Source organism: Mixophyes fleayi, chromosome 4 (assembly GCF_038048845.1).
Source record: "Mixophyes fleayi isolate aMixFle1 chromosome 4, aMixFle1.hap1, whole genome shotgun sequence".
NCBI lineage: Eukaryota > Metazoa > Chordata > Amphibia > Anura > Limnodynastidae > Mixophyes > Mixophyes fleayi.
This window is the reverse complement of record NC_134405.1, coordinates 18,082,818-18,104,100: the sequence shown is the minus strand read 5'-3', so window position 1 is coordinate 18,104,100 and position 21,283 is coordinate 18,082,818. Positions and strand designations below refer to the sequence as shown.

The following is a 21,283-nucleotide window of genomic DNA, read 5'->3' as shown; positions in this document are numbered from 1 at the left end:
TATAGAAACTGTTGTAATTCCTACACCGTTCACCTGATTTGGATGTAAATACCCTCAAATTAAAGCTGAATGTCTGCAGTTAAAGCACATCTTGTTAGTTTCATTTCAAATGCATTGTGGTGGTGTATAGAGTCCACAATATGAGAATTGTGTCAATGTCCCAATATTTATGGACTTGACTGTATAACTATAAACCAAATACCATGTGCACATAAACGACTGTGGAATGTAACAACTATAAATATGAAATATATAACTAAATGAATGTGAAAGTGCATGTGTGCGTGTTTTATCCTGCGATCGCGCCATGACACGTAACACGTGGCGTACTGATCGCAATCGCACGGTAAAGCAATAATAATCAATATACTTTCTTTCATCCAACTATACGACTTTGAGACACATATTGCAATACATGGTGAGCTGACCAGCTCACATCCAAGTCTTCCCCTTCTGGCCTACACTAAATCTAAACATGAATTCAATCAAAATTTTAACCTGATTATTGCCATGCTTTGTAACTGGGCTGAGTGAGTCTTGCATGCACACATCTTTAAAAGGCAAGTACTCCCAAGCAATACCAACTATTAGATACTAATGGAATTACCTGACACAAATTGGATAAGGAGGGTAACTCATGCAAAAGATGTCCCACTGCCGATCCACCTAATCCCCATCTATAACCTCTCCAAATTGACCACATTTGTGTGAAGCACCATCTCCGTTCTAGTAAGCTCCGCTTTTTTCAAATCCGATATTCTAGACTGTCCTGCCAAAATAGGTAGAGTTGGGAAGTTTCGGGGAGCTAAACAATGACACAAATCAATTAGGAGCGAGTTTTCCATTGTCACCTCTTATATCTCACACAAAACCTGTCATCATTTTCGTGGAATCTCCCAGCAGCATATTTTTGGTATATTGCAAGAGGTTTCAACAAAGCCCGCAAATTGAGCAGTTGGCTTTAAGGTACTTTAAAGTACTGCATATAGGTCATATTATTGGACTTAAAAATAGAGTCAAAAGTGGTCTGTGGTCAGAAATTATACACAAATGAAATCAGGTATGAAACATACTCTTTTTATTTGATGTATTTGCACTCTGCCTGTATCCCTCTGTACTCAACCACACTCCATTCAGCTGCTTTATTTCAAACTTTACTCCTCTCTCCTCCAGGAGATTTCAGAGAGTAAATTAAGTTACAAATGCAGAGGGAGATAGTGACAACATGATTTTTGTCATTTCAACCCCAGTGGTGCAAGCCTGGAATCTTGTCATCATGCCACTGGAGGGGAGGGGCGACCAACCTAGTCAGTTTGCGTTATCAATACCCCTGTCCCACCTACTACCCTAGAAAGTGGGAAGAATGCAGGAGGATCGTCTTTTCATCCCGGAATCCTGGAGAATTAACTGAAATGTCGGTAGAGTAGGCAAGTGTGCTTTATTCAACATCCAAATTACTGAAATAAATGCTGAGCTTCACCACTACACTGCAGATGTTTGTGAAAATACAGTCATTATATCAATATATAACGTATTATTTAAATTATCAAAGAGAGAATAATATTAATGTAAAACAATCCTATGTGAATGGTGTTTGCTGCAGTAAAAAGGCAGGTTGCAGATGTGGAGGGAAGCCACAGAATACAACAAGGTTTAGTGTGGGAACTTGTTGTAGAGGTTAACAGAGATTTATGGGTGGCATTTTTTCATATCTCACATTAATCCCACCCATGTAACATAACACATGCTTTACATTAAACTGCACGTGAACCTCAGAGAGTGAGGTAAGATGAAAACAATAGTAATCTCATGGAACATTATCGCGAGTTGACAATGGAAAGTTTACTTCTAATTGAATTGCCCCCTAAGCTCACGCTTTTTCTTTTGTTTAATGTGCATTGTGCAGAGGAAAACACACACTTAGTGGAGGGTGGGGCTGTGGGTGGGGCTACAACGCATATCTAGCATTCAAGATATTTTGCCCTAAAGTTGGCAGCTATGCCCATTGCAGGACAAGTTTGTCATTACCGTTAGATCCACTTTACATTGGAGTTTGTAACTCTCGCTGTAATGAAGCCTGCACTGTGATCCCTGGAAATATGCCACAACTGGGGTGTTATGTTAGTTCTGGCAGTTGTATAAGCAATATGACGAAATAACACTTCATTGTGTATAGGCGAGGAACAGAACAGACAGTGGAGGGGGTACTGTGACTGTTTTATTGGGCAGGAAATAAGTAGGAAAGGAGGGGGTTAATTATTCAGGGAGTGCTTAAAGCAGGGGACACAGAATAATCTCCTATTGTTTCTGAAGACAGAGGGCTCAGAAGATCTTTATATCATTTCACTTCCTGCAGGTATTTATGTATCCATCTGTCTTTCACATACTAACTGACCCTATCTCCTAATCACTCACACACTGCAACAACAATGTAACAACAAGTGTCACCACTGTCACCTTACATGATACCTCTACTGTAATATATTAAACGTGCTGCTCTTTCTGACTCATTTCTCACACTACATCTTCAATCTTCTGGTTAGCGGATGAGTGGGGTTCAACTGCCCGTTGCTCACCATAATCGAGATGAGGATCAGCAAAGGTCCCTCCCTGCCTGTAGTACAAGTCTGGGGAGGGGAGGTGGTGGGAGTAGAGATAGCAATAAACTTTTCATGGGACTAGTGCAGGTTAGATCAATCAGTTTATATAAAATCCAGGGATTAACCTTATAAATCTGGGACCTTCCCTAGGGTCAGTAAATACATGTAATGTTTCTAAATGCACTTCTGTCTTATTGCATAATAACATTCATCCAGCAGAGATGATTATTAGACATGAGAGACACTGTCAAAGCTGTTCTGTGAAACATTTCTTTTGTTGTGCATTTGTTTGCTGAACTTTGATTATATTCCTCTGAAGAAGTTGCCCTATTGGTAAGGAAATGTGTCAGTAAATCAGCTCTGACTAACTCAAAGATAATATCTAGGGGCCTGATTCATTAAGGATCTTAACTTGAAAAACTTCTTATTTCAGTCTCCTGGACAAAACCATGTTACAATGCAAGGGGTGCAAATTAGTATTCTGTTTTGCACATAAGATAAATACTGACTGTTTTTGCATGTAGCACACAAATACTTGATAGCTTATTTGTACACTGAAATTTAAAGTTGATATTTGTGTGCTACACAAATGTGCACAAATGTGCATTGCTTTGTAAAGTACATTGTACATAGGCGTATACTTACATTACCCCCTTAACAGCAGCGATAACAGTCAGCATCGATATACTAATTACCACCGATGTGAACTGGGAGGGGTATTTTGCAAGTTCCACTAGAAGTAGGGACATTCTGAATTCCATGCAGGGAGCATCCCTCAAGCAAATGGTGAGGGAGTCCACTCGCAAAGACGCAATATTAGACTTACTTCTTATAAATGGTGACAAAATATCTGATGTAAATGTGGGAGAGAACCTAGGATCCAGTGATCACCAAGCAGTATGGTTTAGTATAAAGACAAAGACCGACTCATACCGCACAAAAACAAAGGTGATAGATTTTAGGAAGGCTGACTTTATAGAGATGGGAAAATGTGTAAGTGACTCTTTGGCAGAGTGGAAGAACTTGAAAGGAGTTCAGGAGAGGTGGGATCAAAAGGGTTAAGAAAAGTACAAGGAAGATGAGGCCAGTCTGGTTTGCAAAAGAAATAGCAAGTATTGTGAAAGCAAAAAAAAGATGGCCTTTAGGAAATATAAGCCGACTCAGAATAATAAAGACAAAGAGGTGTATTTTGCTAGACAGAAGGAGACTAAGAAGGTAACCAGATGTGCAAAGGCACAAGATGTAGAGAATATGACCCAGTCAGTGGGTAAAGGAGGCAAACCTTTTTTAGGTATATAAGTGAAAGGATAAAAAAAAATCGTTGTAGATAACACATTGGTTGAAAAATTCTGTAGTGTGCACCCAGCCTTAGACCTGCAGTGTGCCAGAGGATTGTGTTTCTTTGGCTAAAATAATTTCCTGTTTGCAAGAACAAGAGCAGCAGGAAAATGAAGACATCATACTAAGTCTTTACAGTTACCAGTCACTTCCTAACCACATCCTATACAGATAAATGATACCAAGCATCATAGAGGTGTAATTAAATATCAACATCTGGGCTCAGAATATATTAAACGCCACACAGATAGGGCCCTAGTTATAGCCCTCAGAGGCATTAGGTCACACTTGCCAACAGTATGGAATTTTGTTGGACTTTAACGTACATGAGCATTTACAATAGTTTGTGGTTGATAATAACACTAATCACCAACTGATAATTCCTGTTTATTTTTTATAAGTTTTACATAGGGGAATATAATCCAGCGCCTGTTGTCGGACAGCTATGGCTTCAGGTAAGAACTGGACTCTTCAAATGTTAGAAACATAAAATAAACAGAATTTGACGGCAGATAAGAACCACTTGGCCCATCTAGTCTGCCCATTTTTTTATTAACCTATGGTAACCTCAACCCTTTTTTGTCCTTTAATCTTTGTACGGATATTCTTATGTCTATTCCAAGCATGTTTAAATTGTTCTACTGTATTAGCCTCTACCACCTCTGATGGGAGGGTATTCCACTTATCCACTACCCTTTCTGTGAAGCTTTTCCTTAAATTTCCTCTGAACCTACTTCCCTCCAGTGTCAGTACATGTCCTCGTGTTCTAATATTTATCTTCCATTGAAGAATGTTTCCCTCCAGTACCTTGTTAAAACCCTTGATATATTTGAAAGTTTCTATCATGTCCCCCCTTTCTCTTTTCTGCTCCAAACTATACATATTAAGGTCTTTTAGTTTTTCCCGGGTAAGTTTTGTGCTGTAGGCCATGCCCCATTTTAGTTGCCCTTCTTTGTACAATCTCTAATGTATTTATATCTTTCTGGAGATATGGCCTCCAAAACTGAACTCAGTATTCTAGATGAAGCCGTACCAATGACCTATACAGTGGTATTATTACTTCTTTCTTTCTGCTACTGATTCCTCTCCCTATGTAACCAAACATCTGACTTGCCTTCCTCATTGCTTTGTTACATTGCTTACCTGCCTTTAAGTCACCTGAAATAGTGTCTCCAAGATCCCTTTCCTCTTCAGTAGTTTCCATTATAGTGGCATTAATACTATTTTTAAACTTGGTGTTTTTGAGACCCAAGATTTTGCATTTTTTTGCCATTAAACTGTATTTTCCACTATCTTGACCATTCCTGTAGTCTACTTAGATCATCAATCGTTTGTTTTACCCCTCCTGGTGTGTCTACACTGTTGCATATCTTTGTGTCATGTGCAAAAATGCATATGTTCCCTTCAATACCATTTGCGATGTCACCAATAAAGATATTAAAAACCACGGGTCCAAGTACAGATCCTTGGGTTACTCCAATGATAACCCTTCCCCCTTGTGTACTCCATTTACTATAACTCTCTGTTTTATATCCTGCAACCAAAATCTTATCCATTCAACCATCTTAGAATCCAATCCCAAGCTTTCAAGTTTATTTAACAGTCTGTGATGTGGGACAGTGTCAAAAGCCTTACTGAAATCCAGATAAGCTACATCTACACCCCCCTTGATCTATTACTTTAGTTACCCAGTCAAAAAAGTCAGTAAGATTAGTTTGGCATGATCTCCCCCCAGTAAATCCATGCTGTCTGGGATCCCGTAAATTACTGGATTTGAGATATTCTACAACTTTTTCTTTCAGAGTGTTTCCATCAATCTCCCTTCTACTGATGTAAGACTCATTGGTCTGTAGTTGCCTCTTCGTTGCTTCCACTTTGTGCCGTGGGACTGCGTTTGCTCTTTTACAGTCCTCTGGAATTACTCCTGTAGCTAGTGACTGATTGAATAATTCTGTTAATTGTGTTACCAGCACCCGTTTAAGCTCTTTTAGTATCCTTGGATGTATTCCATCTGGCCCCATTGATTTTTCCACTTTCAGTTTGGAGAGTTCTGTTAGGACCTTCTCCTCTGTAAATGTACTGGTATCTACCTCATTTTTATGTGTATACTTGCAACTTAACTGTGGCCCCTTCCCCGCTCTTTCTGTAGTGAACACTGAGCAAAAATACTTATTAAGATGATCTGCTATTACCTTGTCTCCCTCAACAAGACTTTCACTCTCTGTATTTAGTCTTATTAATCCTCCTTTTGTTTTTCTCCTTTCACTTATATATCTAAAAATCAGTTTTGTCCCCTTTACATATTTTCTTTACATCTTGTGCCTTTGCGCATCTGATTAGCTTCTTTCTCTTCCTTTGTCTATCAAGATACACTTCTTTGTCTTCATTATTCTGAGTCTGCTTATATTTCCTAAAGGACTTTTTTTTGCTTTCACAATACTTGCTACTTATTTTGCAACCCACACTGGCTTATATTTCCTTGTACTTTTCTTAACTCTTCTGATACAAAGGTCTGTATTGCACTTTCAAATTTTTCCCACCTCTCCCGCACTACTTTCAAGTTTTTCCACTCTGCCAAAGAGTCACTTACACATGTTTCCATATCTACAAAGTCAGCCTTCCTAAAATCTAACACCTTTGTTTTTGTACGTCATGAGTCTGTCTTTATACTAAACCGTACTGCTTGATGATCACTGGATCTTAGGTTCTCACCCACATTTACATCAAACATTCTGTCACTGTTTGTAAGAATCAACTCTAATATTGTGTCTTTGCGAGTGGGCTTCCTCACCATTTCTTTAGGGACGCCCCCTGCAAGGAATTCAGGATATAGCTACTTCTAGTGAAATTTGCAAAAGACCTCTCTCTATATATATATATAAAACACTTGATTGATTGTATTACATCTACAAAGCTCTGGAATTAATGGATTTTTAAATGGTGTGTTATAATTTTATCACCTATATTAATTGAATTCACTTCACTTTTATTTCGGAACATACAGTAAATATCTGTTAGGGTGAGATTCAATCTAGCGTGATGTGTCTCCGCAATGGTGCATGGAATCAGATTAAGGTGATGATGAGGCTAAAATCTACGCTTATTTTTTCTCACATTCCATAGAAGGAAATGAGTGTGGATTCCTGACTGCAATATGCGCATCCAAATATTAATGCGATGGTTGGCGGCACCTCACACTGAATTGAATCTCCCTCTTAGAGACAATACCTAAAGGGGATAAAGAAGGTCTTTCATAGGGGGTGTGATCATATGGACCCTCCTTTCACCCGCAGTCCCACCTTCATTAGTTTTTCAGTTTCCTATTCCATACGTAATAGTCAAACCATCTAAAAACCCCTTTTCCACGAGCGATTCTGCCTCCTTGTGTTGTGCCCTTTTCCAGTAGGTTTCCCATGCCTGCCCTGATTTCCCTCCTTAAAAGGTTTGCAAGTGGATGAACAGCAGCTTGAACGTTCATACCTGAACTTATACAAGATCCCACTTAAATTGTCTTTCATTGAACTTCCAACATGCGCAACATTTGGCCTCAGCCGATGTCCCTCCAAGTCATGTGGCACCGGCCGACCCTGGAAAAAAAAAACATTCCTATCCATAGACTGAAATACAGATTCTCCCAAACCCAGCCTAGGCAGGACCCTTTCCTTAACCTATATTGTATCTTAAATTGCAGCCAGGCTTGGCCCCCAATTGCTCAACAGGCCTCACTGATGGCTTCCATGTAGCTTAAAAGAGCCAAGTAGTTTTCTTGCCTTTTCTCCCCAATTGCACTTGGCAAATTTAAAAAATAGTATGGGACCAATTCCCCAAATGCCTAGAGATCATTCTATAATGATTTCTGTCTTTGTAGTTTTTTCCTATGCTGCTCTCTAATTACACAAATTTAAAGAAAGTAAAGAAAATATGTCCACATATTAAGCCCTCCAGATCTTTTCCTTGGTCTTTTGTTTAAGATGGGTTCCTAGTCTTCCGTCAAAGCACACATATAGACTACCTTTGGCTGAGTCAGATGGATCCCAGTATTCACTAAGATGGGCCCGTTGGCTCATGCTTCCTGCTCCTTGGAGGCCCGTGCCTGTAGTATTTTTCCCCCACTTTTCCCACATACTCTGTCCTATTCTCAACTGGACCAAATGCTCTGAGAACAATATAGTTGCTGTCACCGTTCAAACTATCTCTTCTAAACACCCACGCCCCATATTTTATAATTTAACGTGCCATTTTCCTTAGCCCACCCCTGAACAACCTTAACCAGTCCCTTAAGCTTTAAACTTCCCCTTTATCCACTTATTCTCAGCTCAGTCATGTCTCCCGTGCCCATATATTAATTTGTTTCAGGACTCTCTTTATAACCTAAGATCTTATATCCATGATTATTTTATATGTACTTGTAAATGTATTTATTATATACTGTGGTTCTTTTTGAATTTTCAGGGCACTATAACTTTGAACTAATCCAAACCCAACCTCAATGGCAAAATAAGTCCACATCTGCTTACCAGGACCAGCTGTCTGTTCCCACCGCTGTGGTGCCCCCAGGACTTGAGTGCCTTGTAGAGGTAAGAAATCTCACAGTCTGTATGTCATAGAACCCTGTTCATTACTTGGGAGAAAGCATTTTTCCACATTGGGAAAAAATTGGGTCACAGAAGGTCAGTGTGTGGGGGAGAGGGCTGGTAAGGTTTGTTTTTTTCGCAAACACAACAATATTATTGGAGGGTCTACATGGTAAAACACACAATGAATGGCCGTATCCTTCTGAAGGATGATTCTGATTGTTCCAATTTCCTTTTCTGATCTCTATGGTAAAATCTATTTTGTGACCTTTGGTTTAAGAGATGTGATATAAATGGTGGAAAATAAAGACTGGAGAAAATGATACTGGATAAATAAGGAGCACTCTTCTGTTTGAGGCTTGGAAAAGTATTGTAGATAAAATAAGGTCATTAATAAGCGATAAAGCAGCATCAAAATGTTTTATTAAAGAACCAATTAACAATTAGACAGCATGCCATTAAAAACAAGTTTCCAGAAAGTCAGTGGTCAAAATATATTTGTTAATGTTATACAGATATCTAGGGTGCTCAATAAAGAAATAATCTGCGAATTATTATTAAACAATCTACAGAAGACACTCTGTAAAAGAGGAACTAGGTGACTGTATAAGTCATTCCGTTGGAGGGACTGACATTAATTGAGATGAAGCAGTTGTTAATTTAGTTCCCCTTGTTTTATCTAAATTCAATCTCCTCATCTTAGTGCTAATAGGTGACTCACAGGTGAGAGGGAGCAGAAAAATACAATAATCCCCATATTCCATATTTCAGACAGAGATGTATCCACCTTAATGTCAAAGTTCTAAACTGACACTTGATGGCAATACCACCTTTTATATCCCTGCCCCTTACCATGACTGTTGGTGAACAAATACATGGGAAAACTGATACACATCAACACTTGTTTTTTTATTTGTAGGTGGAGGAAGTTATATTGAAGAGAAAAGGTAAGAAAAATGTAGCATTGGGAATGTTTCCTTTATGAGTAAAGACTAGAAGAAACTGTAAATGGTCAAGCAGACAAAGGCCGGGGAGTTGCTATCACCACCTCTAATGGTCCAAGGTCTGAATTACAAGCAGAGGTCCTCACAGTGGTGGACCTACTACCAATGCAAGGTGTATAACCGCTACAAGGCCCAGAGGTGAGGAAAACCACCCCACTTCCGCTACGAGGTCTCCACTCAGTGAGTATGATGCTCGCGCAGTGGAGCCCCAGTCGAGTCCTTACCCAAATTTTGCTCTTGGGCTCGGCCAAACACTGTTCTGTTCCAGGTTCCCGAGGCCATTCTCTTAAATGGATTTTTTAATAATAAATACTAATATTAATTATAGCAGAGCTGGGGTGTGTCTACAATGAGGTAACCTGAGGCAGCTGTCTGTTTTGCAGGCAACACCATGATCGAATTTAGTTTTTGAAATACTGAAATTACTTTATGTCTACATTAGTGGTGTGACCATGTCGATAGATGTAATAATAATATTCGGCTTGTAAACTGCACACAACTCATACACAGACCTCTATGGTAGTTTGTATAAGGCATGAGAAGGGAGAAGCTTCAGTTACCACTTCAGGGACTCCCCTCGTCCCAGCACCTGTATAATATAATACACAGGCATTTTGGGATGAAGAGCCACATGTGTGCAGAGTGTGGTTGTGGGGCTCACTGACCTGTCATTCAGTTTTTCAGACCAACTCTGGGCAGACTCTCTTCTCTGTACATTGGGAGACAGAATGTTGTGGACCAGCTCTGAACCTGAAGCTCAGAGATCCCTACAAGAGAGATGTGGTTTTGCTGTATTTGGTTGCAAGTGACGACTGTTGTGGAGGACAAACATATGTAAGCCCCTCACTCTGTAATACCCTTATGACCTCAATAAACCATAGCCCAGGGCCTAATCTCACAATAACTTGTGGGTATTGAGTTGCAATGTTACACTAGAAACTAGCAATGCTTACTCACTGGAAACACATTTTATCATTCAGCTGCACAATTTTAGAAAGTGCATTTAAAGGCCCAGCAAATCCAGAATGAAGACTAACTAGTGTTAATTTAGCCATCACCTTTATTACATTTTCACCCTTATTTATCACATTTATTATACAATTTGTACCCAGGATGTTCCCAAACCATTTAAAGGGTATTCTTTCGTATGACATAGTGTAACCACGGAAACAAACTGTAGACCTGTCTGATTGTTTCATAGATACAGTTGTTGCTAAGGAAGGTCCGTTTGACGCAACCTGTTAAAAGACTGCAACAGTGGATTTTTGAGTTATTGACAGAGAATTTCAGGCAAAAGTCCTATTTGAAGTATCAGGAGTTATTCTAGCAAATTTCTGCACCCTGGATAATGATTTTAATTGTGGCAAAATAATTTTTGAGTAGACTTGCCCTTTAAAATGAAAGTGTTTTTGATGTTAAGAACACACAGCAACAGGATCATAAAATATCTTGCCAATATCACAAAGTGCTGACAGTGGAATTGAATTAATGTTTCAAGAAGCTGACATATGATCCAGTTTTGAACTCTTTAGACCAATGAGTCTTCTGTGTCATAGTTTTTGTGGTCAGTGTACTTAGCCCCTGACATTTACCACTCATTTATAAAAAAGAGTATAATCACACTCCTATGTTTAACAGGCTTCACATTCACTGAAAGAAGACATACAAGTACAATGTTTAGGCCTAGTAATCCATTAAATAGTGTCTCTTCTCTTTATTATAATGGTTCAAACAGCTGTTTCTTTTATTTAGTTGCTCAAAAGTGACCAATAACCAGAAATCAAGATAATTTGCAGAAGTTTAGAAATTCAGACAAATTGCAAAAATGTTAACAATTTCTTTCCCTCCCTCCAGTTGAGGATTGAGACTCTGCTCCAGCGCGGCATAGGGTACGTCACAATTGACAACACTTCTAGAGAGCTGAACGTTTCAATCCAGATGGCAAATAAAGAACCTGTGTTCACAGCTCGGATGCCTGTATACATGGACCCGCGTCGTGACAATACTATTGAGGTGAGCACTGTACTCGTTATTGAAAATTCAGAAAATATAACGCACCATTACTATAAAATATAAGAATATTGGAAGTGACAGATTTTTTCCATGATTAAATAAATGCTCAAGGCCACAGAACAATTGTTTTTTGTTATTCAGTTCATGGTAATCTGAGGTGACTTCTAATATACATAATAAATTACACTATGGGGTGCGTTACTTCTTATAAAGTGTCATCAGGGCTTGGCCTGACTGTTCAGCTGTTCAGAGGGGCTTACATCAAGCTCCATGTTAGATTTAAATAATCCAGATCTACCATAATTTAGAGTTCTCGAATCCATCAGAGAACCCTTCACAATGACTCTCTTCCCATTGGATTTCCTGATTTTGTAATATATCCATTATTGCATTTGCTTTCTAATTCATTTCCGAAAATGATTAAACAGTCTATACGGTTCTCTAATTCCATCACTTAGCGTAAATCGTCAGCCATTATATCTCCATTTATACATTCTTTGCCAGGTCCAAAATTTGTCCTTTTAATTTCTCAAAATGTGTACTCTCAATTGCATTGTCAAGATATGCTTTGGGCAACCAAATCTGCATCAATGTGAGTATTATAAATAATTACATGTGTGGGAAGGGCGACTATTGGCCTATGTTAACTGTCTGTTTTACATATTTCTTACACGTCACTAATAGAACATATAAATATTATTTATATGCATTCTATATTTCTATACATGGGTCTTGGGGACCACCCCCACTGCAAGACTTAGGCAGTCCCCTTTATCCTAGGGTTTGAAGAAGCTTCCAATAAGTTACTGATTCTTCAGCTCTCCCTATAAATATTCCCCTGGTTTGATTCAGATGGGCAGCATTACTGTCAGGGTTCCCAAGGCAAGACCATGGAGAGAAAGTAGGAACGAAGTGGTTTATTAGAAACACAGGTAATACGGGTTCAGGATGCAATAACTGGTAAGGCAGTAATATAACCACAGTTGTTAACAGTGGAATAGGCAATACTGTAAAGCAATGGACAGATGCAGTAGTCAGTGGGTTTCAGGGTGGATACCTCTGGAAGAGGTGGAAAGATGAGTAGGCTGCGTATTGCAGGGTTAGATACCTCTGGAAAGGTGGTGAGATGAGTAGTCTTCCGGTTGCAGGGTTGGATACCTCTGGAAAGGTGGTGAGACGAGTAGCCTGTGGGTTGCAGGGTTAGATACCTCTGGAGAGGTGGTGAGATGAGTAGCCAGCAGGTTGCACAGTTGGATACCTCTGGAAAGATGGCGAGACTCAGAAGCCACTTGAACAGGTTACACTGAGAAACCAGCTGTAGAGAGCAGAAGCACAGAGATCCACACAGGTACATACCTCAGGAACCGGATAGATGAATGCTCACTCTGCCCATCGAGAAGTGCATAGTACTAGTCTTTGAAGTTTTTGGTATGGGTGCAGGCCACCTTTGCCTATTTACATTTATAAATGTCTAACTCCATTCATACCACTGTCCATTCAATGACCTCTGCCAGTTAATATAATAACAGCAGCATGCCCTGGCTGCCTCTTACTAGCCTGGAAGCAGTACCAGTGTGAGAGGCGCCCTGGACATGGCCACAATCTGGATACACTCGGGCATTTGCGGCTAGCAAGGTGGCTTGTGATGTACAATTGGCTGGTGCAAAATCTGGTGTCAGAGTGACTACCCACCTTTTGGAAACCACTTCTGCTGCAAGTCTTGGGCAGTCCCCTTTACCCTGGGGTTGGACAAAGCTTCACCTGAGGGAATGATTCTTCAGCCCTCGCTCCCCATAAATATATACAAGTCCCCTGGTTTGATTCAAAAGAGCAGCAGTACAGCACAGAGCATATAGGTAAAAGAAGGTGTGAAAGCTCTGCAATTGGGATACCAATGAATGTTTTGCCCATCGATATGTGTATTGTGTGCGCAGTATTTGAATATTTTATTATAGGTGCAGGTCACCTTCGTCTAACGTCATCAACATTTATTTATATAGACAGCAAATGATGTAGCTCTTTACACTTGGGTATCTACTTGCCTAAATCTCTACTGATGCCTCTGTCTATTTAATGACATCTGATTGTTACTGCCTCTTCTCTCTCCATGATGCATGTTGTGTACCGTTTCACAGTTAATGTGTGTGTAGCGTTTTAACATTTTTATCTCTTGCACCTTACACTAAAAAAAAATTGTTCTTTAATTTATTTAATGAGCTTGCTACAGTTGGTGGCATGACAAATTACATTTTTTTGCAGTGCTGCAATATTCTACGGTTGCTGAATGTTTAAAAAGTCCAGAAAAAACCCTCACACGCAAGCACACTATTTTTTTATTTTTTTTTATAGAAGTCACTAATTGACCCTTTGCAAAATGACAAGTATTGAAAAATAGGAAAGATTAGAATATCTTTTTGTGTGGGGCTGGTTGGCTTGGTATAGGACTATGGGTGATAAAACATCTGGGGTACAGCAGTAAAGGGAATCCACTTTTCCTCAGAGCTGACACTCTTCTACTGCTTAACATGCATGTTCTACTTCACTGTCTCAGTACTCTTTTTTATTAATATTACTTTTTATTTATAAGGCACCACAACATGTATGTAGGGCCATACAGGGTACAAACAGTAGGACAGTACAAGGAAGAACAGTACGGTACAATAAACTAGTAACACTATATTAATCTGGTAACTCAAAGCACAGCTAATAAGCAATGCTGAGAGTAACATGATATGTTGGATAATGTCTTATATGTGCTGCTGATATAACTGCTACTCTCATAATCTGATTTTCAGATACTAAGTGTAAATGGGAATCATCCTGTGGTCCAAATAGAGAAAGAGAAAGAACACAAATCTTCCCAAGTCATCTTCCGGTTTCCCTTGAACATGGACGCTTCACTGAAAGCTGTAATCCTGGCCGCATTTCTGTACATGGTGAGTTGTATATACCAGGCTATTTCTAGGGCTAAACAGTGAGGGTCCCGGGCTGCCAACTGCAGACATTCCCCAGGATAATCCAAGGTTCCAGTACAAGGTCTGTCATTGTAGAGATGCCACCCTCTTCTAACCTGTTCTATGACTATTCCACTAGATGGCGCTCCTCAACCACCGTGTTTCAGGCAGTACTGGTTCCTCAGCTTTCAAAATTCAAATTCAGCAGATTTTATTACAGATCAGTGATCAGTGGCACAGAACGTTTTTTTTGTTTTGACTCAAATAGCTCTTTAAAGCTAAATAGAGATCTGTCTCTAGCAGAGATTCTCCATTTGACCCTTAGCTATGGTACAGTGTTCCTTGCAATACACTCTACTTCATCTGTGCCTCGTCAGACAAGAATTCTGCACAATAAAAGACATTTTACTAAAATGGCTACAAGCCCACACTAAAGAGGGAATTTATGTACAGGGTATATAATATGGGAGAATCTAATAAGCCTCATTTCATACTTACCTTTTAGCAGCTGTGTTGTAGGTTTGTTATGTGTGTGGGGTTCTACTCACTTGTTCTTGGTAACTCAGTGCCTCCATTTAAGTCTTCTATATTCTGTATAGAGATGCACATTCGTGTTACACTTGGGGGTGACTTGGACAGGGGTGGACCTAGAATTTTTTTTCCCTAATAGAGGTATGGGGCTTCCAGCGATAGCTCACTGTACTGATGTTCCCGGCAGCTGACAGGTAAGCTGATAATGCTGCATGGCCGCTCTGATTGTGTAAAGCACAATCAGAGCGGCTGGACAGGATTTTCTGCCTGTCTGTCAGCCGCCGGAAACATAAGTATAGTGAGCTGCCGCTGGAAGCCCACTGCTGCTAAGGGTGGCGATTGCCCACCCCCCCTGGACCCGCCACTGGACTTGGGAGACCTCCTTTCACCAACACATATCCAGATCTGTGGTGATTGCTCTTTCAATTTAGGAAATGTGACTGTTGACATGTCGACAATCACACTGTCCACATTTTGAAGCTGTCACCAGACCCAACGAAGAGGGCACAATGCGGGAGGTTTTCCTGCTCTCCTGGGGGACCAGGAGAACTTACAAAAATTCAGGAGTTTCCCAGACGTTCCGGGAGAGTAGGCAACTATGAAATAAGTTCACAACATACAACAGTATAATAAGGAAAATACATTCAAAAAGAGTACTTCAGAGCAACAACAGAATCAATCAAATGATGTGTCAGCAATTCTCTTTTTAGCTGCAGGACTCAGTATTCATCACTTACTGCACAACATGGCAAGCACAGCTGATTCAATCAGTCTGATTGCTGACATCACAGAGGTGTGGAGCTGATCTTCCTAACAGTATATAAACCTGCTCTGCCTGTCATTCCCTGCCATGGTATCAGCTTTGCTGTTCTGAGTTCCTGTGTATGTCATCCTATTTACTGCTTGTTTGCTAATTATTGCCTCAGCTTGTTCCTGAACCTGACTTGGTACTGCGTTGACAGATTGGATTTGACTTTTGTCTTTTCCTGACTATTCCTCTGCTTGCTTATTGTGTTACCTGCATCCTGCTGTCCTTGGCTTGTTGGATTATTTTGCCTCCAGAGTAACATATCTGTATAGCTCTGCCCACCACAGTAAGGGCCAGTTCAGTGGACCGCGCCTTGATTTATTAAATGCATCCTGCTTTGCCACCCACTCTGGTGAATACTGGTAGTAACTTAGACTCCACACCACTGTTCTCTGAGTTTGAAGAGTGGCAGATACCTGTAAAAAACTTTGCTCAAGTTCCTGGTTGAGTATTTTGATGACCATGAATGATGACAAAACAGTAACTTTATATAATATAATAGACTTTAAATGGTCGCAATCAATATAGACAGGAGACTGCATATAAATGGTGATCAGAATAGCCAGGAGACTCTAATTGTTAAGGAGTAAATTATGTCACATTGCATCATCAATGAGACATAGCAGGTATTTATTGCAATTAAGAAATTAATTAAGTATTTCGACCCCTTCACCATCAAACTGTGCCCTGCAATTAAGAAAAAGCAGGTTTTATGTGTTTATGCACAATAATTTGCACAGTATTTGTGATGGCTATAAAATGCAGAGAGCATCATAGTGACCAATACGCAATACAGAAACCGTCTTAGTGATGATATACAATACAGAGGGTATCCTATTGACTGTATTAAAATACAGAGAGCATCCTAGTGACGTACAATACAGAGAGAATCTTAGTAATCAATATGCAATACAGAGAGTGTCCTAGTGATGATATACAATACAGAGGGTATCCTAATAACTGTATTAAAATACAGAGAGCATCCTGTTTATTGCCATACAACACATAGAGCATCTTATTGACTTATATGTAACACATAGAGCCATCAGAAATCATGGGGCCCAGTACAAATGAAGCAGGCAGGGCCCCCCCGATGATCACCCCTCCCCCCCCCCAATGAACCAGGGCCATCTTTCCAACTGCGCACAATGGGCAGGTGCCCGGGGGCCCAGGGGAAAAGGGGGCCCATGGCAATGAAAAAAAAAGCGCGCGCAAAAAAAAAGTTTTAAAAGTTTTTTTAAAAAAAGAAATGTGGGCAGTGAGGGCCTGGGCCAGACAGGGGGCCCTGCCGCCGGGCCCCCTGGTGAGCCCGGGCCCGGTACAGGAGTACCCCCTGTACCACCCTGACGGCGGCCCTGCATAGAGCATCGCAGTGACAAATATACAATGCAAGGAGCATCGCGGTCACCAATACACAATATGAGAAGCATCTTATTGACCAATGTACAATTTAGAGCATCTAAATGATGACCATATAATGCAGGGACCAGTGTTCAGTCACATATACAGCCTTTGTCCTGCAGTGTATGCTCAGGCTGCACATTACACAGGCTTCCTCCACTCATCCACCATGGGAGGGACAAACAGAATACACACTTGAGAGTGGTTTACATACTCACACAGCTACTCACCTGCCCGTGGTACTTGAATGTAGCTGTCTTTTCACTCTGCTGCAACCACATATCTTCTTCTCTGCAGTACAATGGATCAGGCCGTAGGCCCCACCATCCGCGACATCCGCTTGATGAGGCCCAGTCACTGTCCTCCTTCTTCATCCTCTAACCTCCTCCTCCACCCCCTACATCTACCCCCTCCTTCCTGATACTGAACTGAATCAATAATCCTCAGTCATGTGAGTCTGAATGTCAGGGTGCTGAGCACAGAGCTGAGCCAAAGAATTTGTAATAGGAGGCTAGTCCTTGGTGAAGGAACAGCCACCAGGAAACGGACCCACCCCTGGACCTTCTTGTGAGAGGCAGCTTGAACCTGAAGCTCTGTCAGCCCCATTGTTAATATGACCATACCCACAATGTTCTCCTTCTTCTGAAATTCCCACTACCCAGGCTGGGAGCACTGCTTCTCACAATAACACTTTGAGGGGGGCTCACATTACATAAAGAATAAAATGTAAAAAAAAACAATAGCAGGAAAACAACATTTAATACAATAATCACCAAGATGATGATGATAACTGCAATATACACATGATGATGACACATGCATTTACGACTGTAGACTGATTCGCATGGATCTCATGATCCACATAGCTCAGTATATAGGCAGAGATGTGTTATTTTTCTGTGCAACTCTAATTCATGCGTTAATTGGCCCTGATGCTAAGATTTTTGCAGTGTTTTGTGTTGTATACATGCGTATTTTGGACATTTTTCTTAGTTGGCTGTAACAGTATTGGATTGTGTTGAACAAAGAGTTCAGAGTCAAGGGTGAGACTTAGGCAGCAAGTCTGAGTGGTAGAGTTTACTGTCAACACAATTTAAATTGGTGAAAAATAAAATGAGTGGCTCTCAGCTGACTTTAATTCATTTTAAAAAACAAATCCAAAAAGGGAGAGCTCTGATTGATTTAAAATTATCTAATAGAACATATATTAAAACTAATGTACAGCTTATAGGGCATTGATGAAATAGTGAATTAAGGAATAGGGAGTTAAGAGGAGGGTTGATAGACTTGAATAATTAAATTAATTTTAAGGGCATAATCGAAGACTTGAAGAGAGTAGATCCTTCTTCAGGTGAGGAGCAGTCCAGGCAAAGTCTTGGAGGTGGGAGTGGGAAGAGATAATCAGAGTGGTATGAGGTGGCAGTCATTAGCAGAATAGAGGCAACGGGAAGAGTTGTGAAAAGAGATGAGTTTGGAAATGTAGCGGGGGAGGATTGGTAGGGTGAGAAGTTTAAACCTAATTCTGTAGGACATGTGGAGCCACTGTAGTAACTGGCAGAAAGATAAGAGAGGTAGAGCAGCGGGAGAGAAAAATAAGGTGAGCAGCGGCTTTGAGAATAGACTGCAGAAGGGCAAGGCGGTATTTGGCTAGGCTAGAGAGGAGTAAGATACATTATCAAGATTAAGAGTTTTGGTAGTTCCTTTGGTGTGAAACCTTGGATATGTGCTGAAGTTGAATGCAACGGAATTTGGAGCTGGACTGAATGTGAGAAGTGAAGGAGAGGAAGGAGTCCAGGATGACCCCATGTCAGTGAGCTTTAGTGACAAAGAAGAGATCAGTATTATAAAAAAAAGAGAAAGGAATGGAGGTGAAGAAACCCCAGATGGGGATGGGTCAATGATTGCAGTATTCAAAATATTGAGTATAAGAAAGCATTGCAACATCAAAGATGAGATGGGGGATACAAGTGAGATGAGAGAAGGGGAGAGGTCTGGGAAAGAGAGATAGATGTGGGTATTATCAGAATACAAGTGGTACTGGAGGCCAAAGAAGTTGATGTGCTTACCAAGAAAAGAGGTGTAGAGGGAGAAGAGCAGTGTGCCATAAATTGATACTTGGGGATCTCCGATAGGTAATGGGAGAGTGGAGAGAGGTATGGAGACTGAAAAGGAGTTATTGGCGAGATAAGAGGAAAACCAGGAGAGGACATAGTTATGGAGGCCTATAGATTGGAGAGCTTGCAAAAGGAGGGAGAGGTCAATGGTATTGTTGGCAGCAGGAATGTCGAGAAGAGAGAAGAGTCCCTTAGATTTAGCAGAGAAAAGGTTGTTAGTGACTTTAGTGAGTGCAGTATCGGTGAAGCCAAATTGACGTGTATCAAGGAGGCAGTGAGAGAAGTTTAGAGGCAAAGGGAAGATGGGCGATATGACTGTAATTAGATACAGAGGCAGGGTTAAGGTACAGTTTTTTTAGTATGGTGGTGGCTAGATCGACTAAATTGAATTTAAAAAGTAAAGTAAAAAATAAGAGAATTTTACAAATACAAACCTTATACCAGCAACATTTATAGAAAGAAAAGGCCGCCAGTTTGGTTAAATAGTAAAACAATGGAGGTAATACAGGAAAAAGAGCATTTAAATTGTTAATATAAGAAGGCATTGACAAATTGTGGAAATACAAGAAATGTAGCCAAATATGTAAAAAGGAAATCATGCTACCAACAACTGATTTTTAACTATATTATGCTCATTGCTTTTGTTTTGTATTTTTATACAGACTTTCCGAGTTAACCAAATTGAAAGCAGCAGTTTCACCAATGATGACAGTGGACGGGCCACCGCTGACTATGATGCATGTGGTGGTGGTATAGACTATGGGGTTAGTGATTGGGGCCATGATAGTGGGCATTGTGGAGGTGGCAGTGAGGACTGGGGAGGTGATGGTGGTGGAAACTGTGGAGGTGGTGGTGGTGGAGACTGTGGAGGTGATGGTGGAGACTGCGGAGGTGATGGTGGAGACTGTGGAGGTGGTGGTGGAGATTGTGGGGGATGTGACTGATTAATTTTTGTCACTCCACCTAAAATGTTAGGTCGATCGTGTTTTCCAGTATTGCACACTTATCAGGATATATTCTCAAGACCTTTGTCATGTTGAATCTGGGTAAATAAGTTCTTTGCCTAAAACCTCTGACCTGTCTGATTCCATGAAACGTCTTTGCACCTCTCTGGACTCCCAGCCACTGTCTTCTTACTGCAATTTGAACTACATGTATGATGTCCTGCACCTCTTTACATGGTTTGGCCTCTTTAAGGACTATTCTTCAAACCATTTACATAAGCCCGGAATCCAAAGTGATACAGCTCTTATCTATATGCAGCAAGTTGGAGGGAGAGGACGGTCGCCAGAGAGGTGTTGGTGTTCTACCGGATCACTGGAGTCCTACTTTTTCATTTTTTTAATCCCTGCTGTTCATGTTGGGTTCTAGGTGGTAAAGTTTTTGTGTAGGACTTTTGCAATGTATGGTTCAGTTTTGAAAACATATGTATGAGTTTACAGTTATATAAAATTATATATATTTTTACAGTGCCTATTATAAGTGGAACCTTGCGCTGTTAACTTGACACATTTCGATACGTCATATGTTTCCTTAAACAGGATTGGGTAGGAGAAAAGTCCAGTTTATTAGGAAATAATTATGGACCTGCTATTGGGTCATTGCTCTTAAGAAATTCCAATAAGGGTTGTGACCTCTGATACAGTGTTTTATGTACGGCTGTGTGTTTGTGCAAATTGCAAAAAAAGTAACTTAAGATTGAGAAAATACTTGTATGAACATAATAATAAATATATTGTTTCTAAAAAGAGTTGTCTGTTACTATTTCCCTTAGAAATGTGAAACAAAAGTAATTTCCCTATGTATAAAGGGTGATGGACATTGTATATTTACTGACAGAATCAATGAGAAATACACAAATACAGAAATCTTTGGAGCGTTTGAGTAACATATTTCCTTATGGTTGTTGTATGCGGAAACTTTAGAATGCTGCTTTTTCCCATTCA

General features: G+C 40.3%; 1 protein-coding gene across 3 annotated transcripts in view; it reads left to right on the top strand.

Annotated features, from left to right (window-relative positions):
• LOC142151069 (phospholipid scramblase 2-like) overlaps nucleotides 1–21,051 on the top strand; it is a 112,304-nt gene extending 91,253 nt beyond the window's left edge. For 2 of the 3 annotated variants that reach the window (XM_075206363.1, XM_075206365.1), the window contains exons 3-8: nucleotides 8,391–8,515; nucleotides 9,432–9,459; nucleotides 10,193–10,350; nucleotides 11,371–11,529; nucleotides 14,325–14,465; nucleotides 20,000–21,051. In XM_075206363.1, the coding sequence (XP_075062464.1) occupies nucleotides 8,391–8,515; nucleotides 9,432–9,459; nucleotides 10,193–10,350; nucleotides 11,371–11,529; nucleotides 14,325–14,465; nucleotides 20,000–20,281 (893 nt within the window). In that variant the 3' untranslated portion in view covers nucleotides 20,282–21,051. Of the gene's footprint in view, nucleotides 1–2,230; nucleotides 2,357–4,339; nucleotides 4,394–8,390; nucleotides 8,516–9,431; nucleotides 9,460–10,192; nucleotides 10,351–11,370; nucleotides 11,530–14,324; nucleotides 14,466–19,999 lie in introns of those variants that run through there. The other variant, XM_075206364.1, reaches the window with a different exon arrangement.
• The last annotated feature ends 232 nt before the right edge of the window (nucleotides 21,052–21,283 follow it).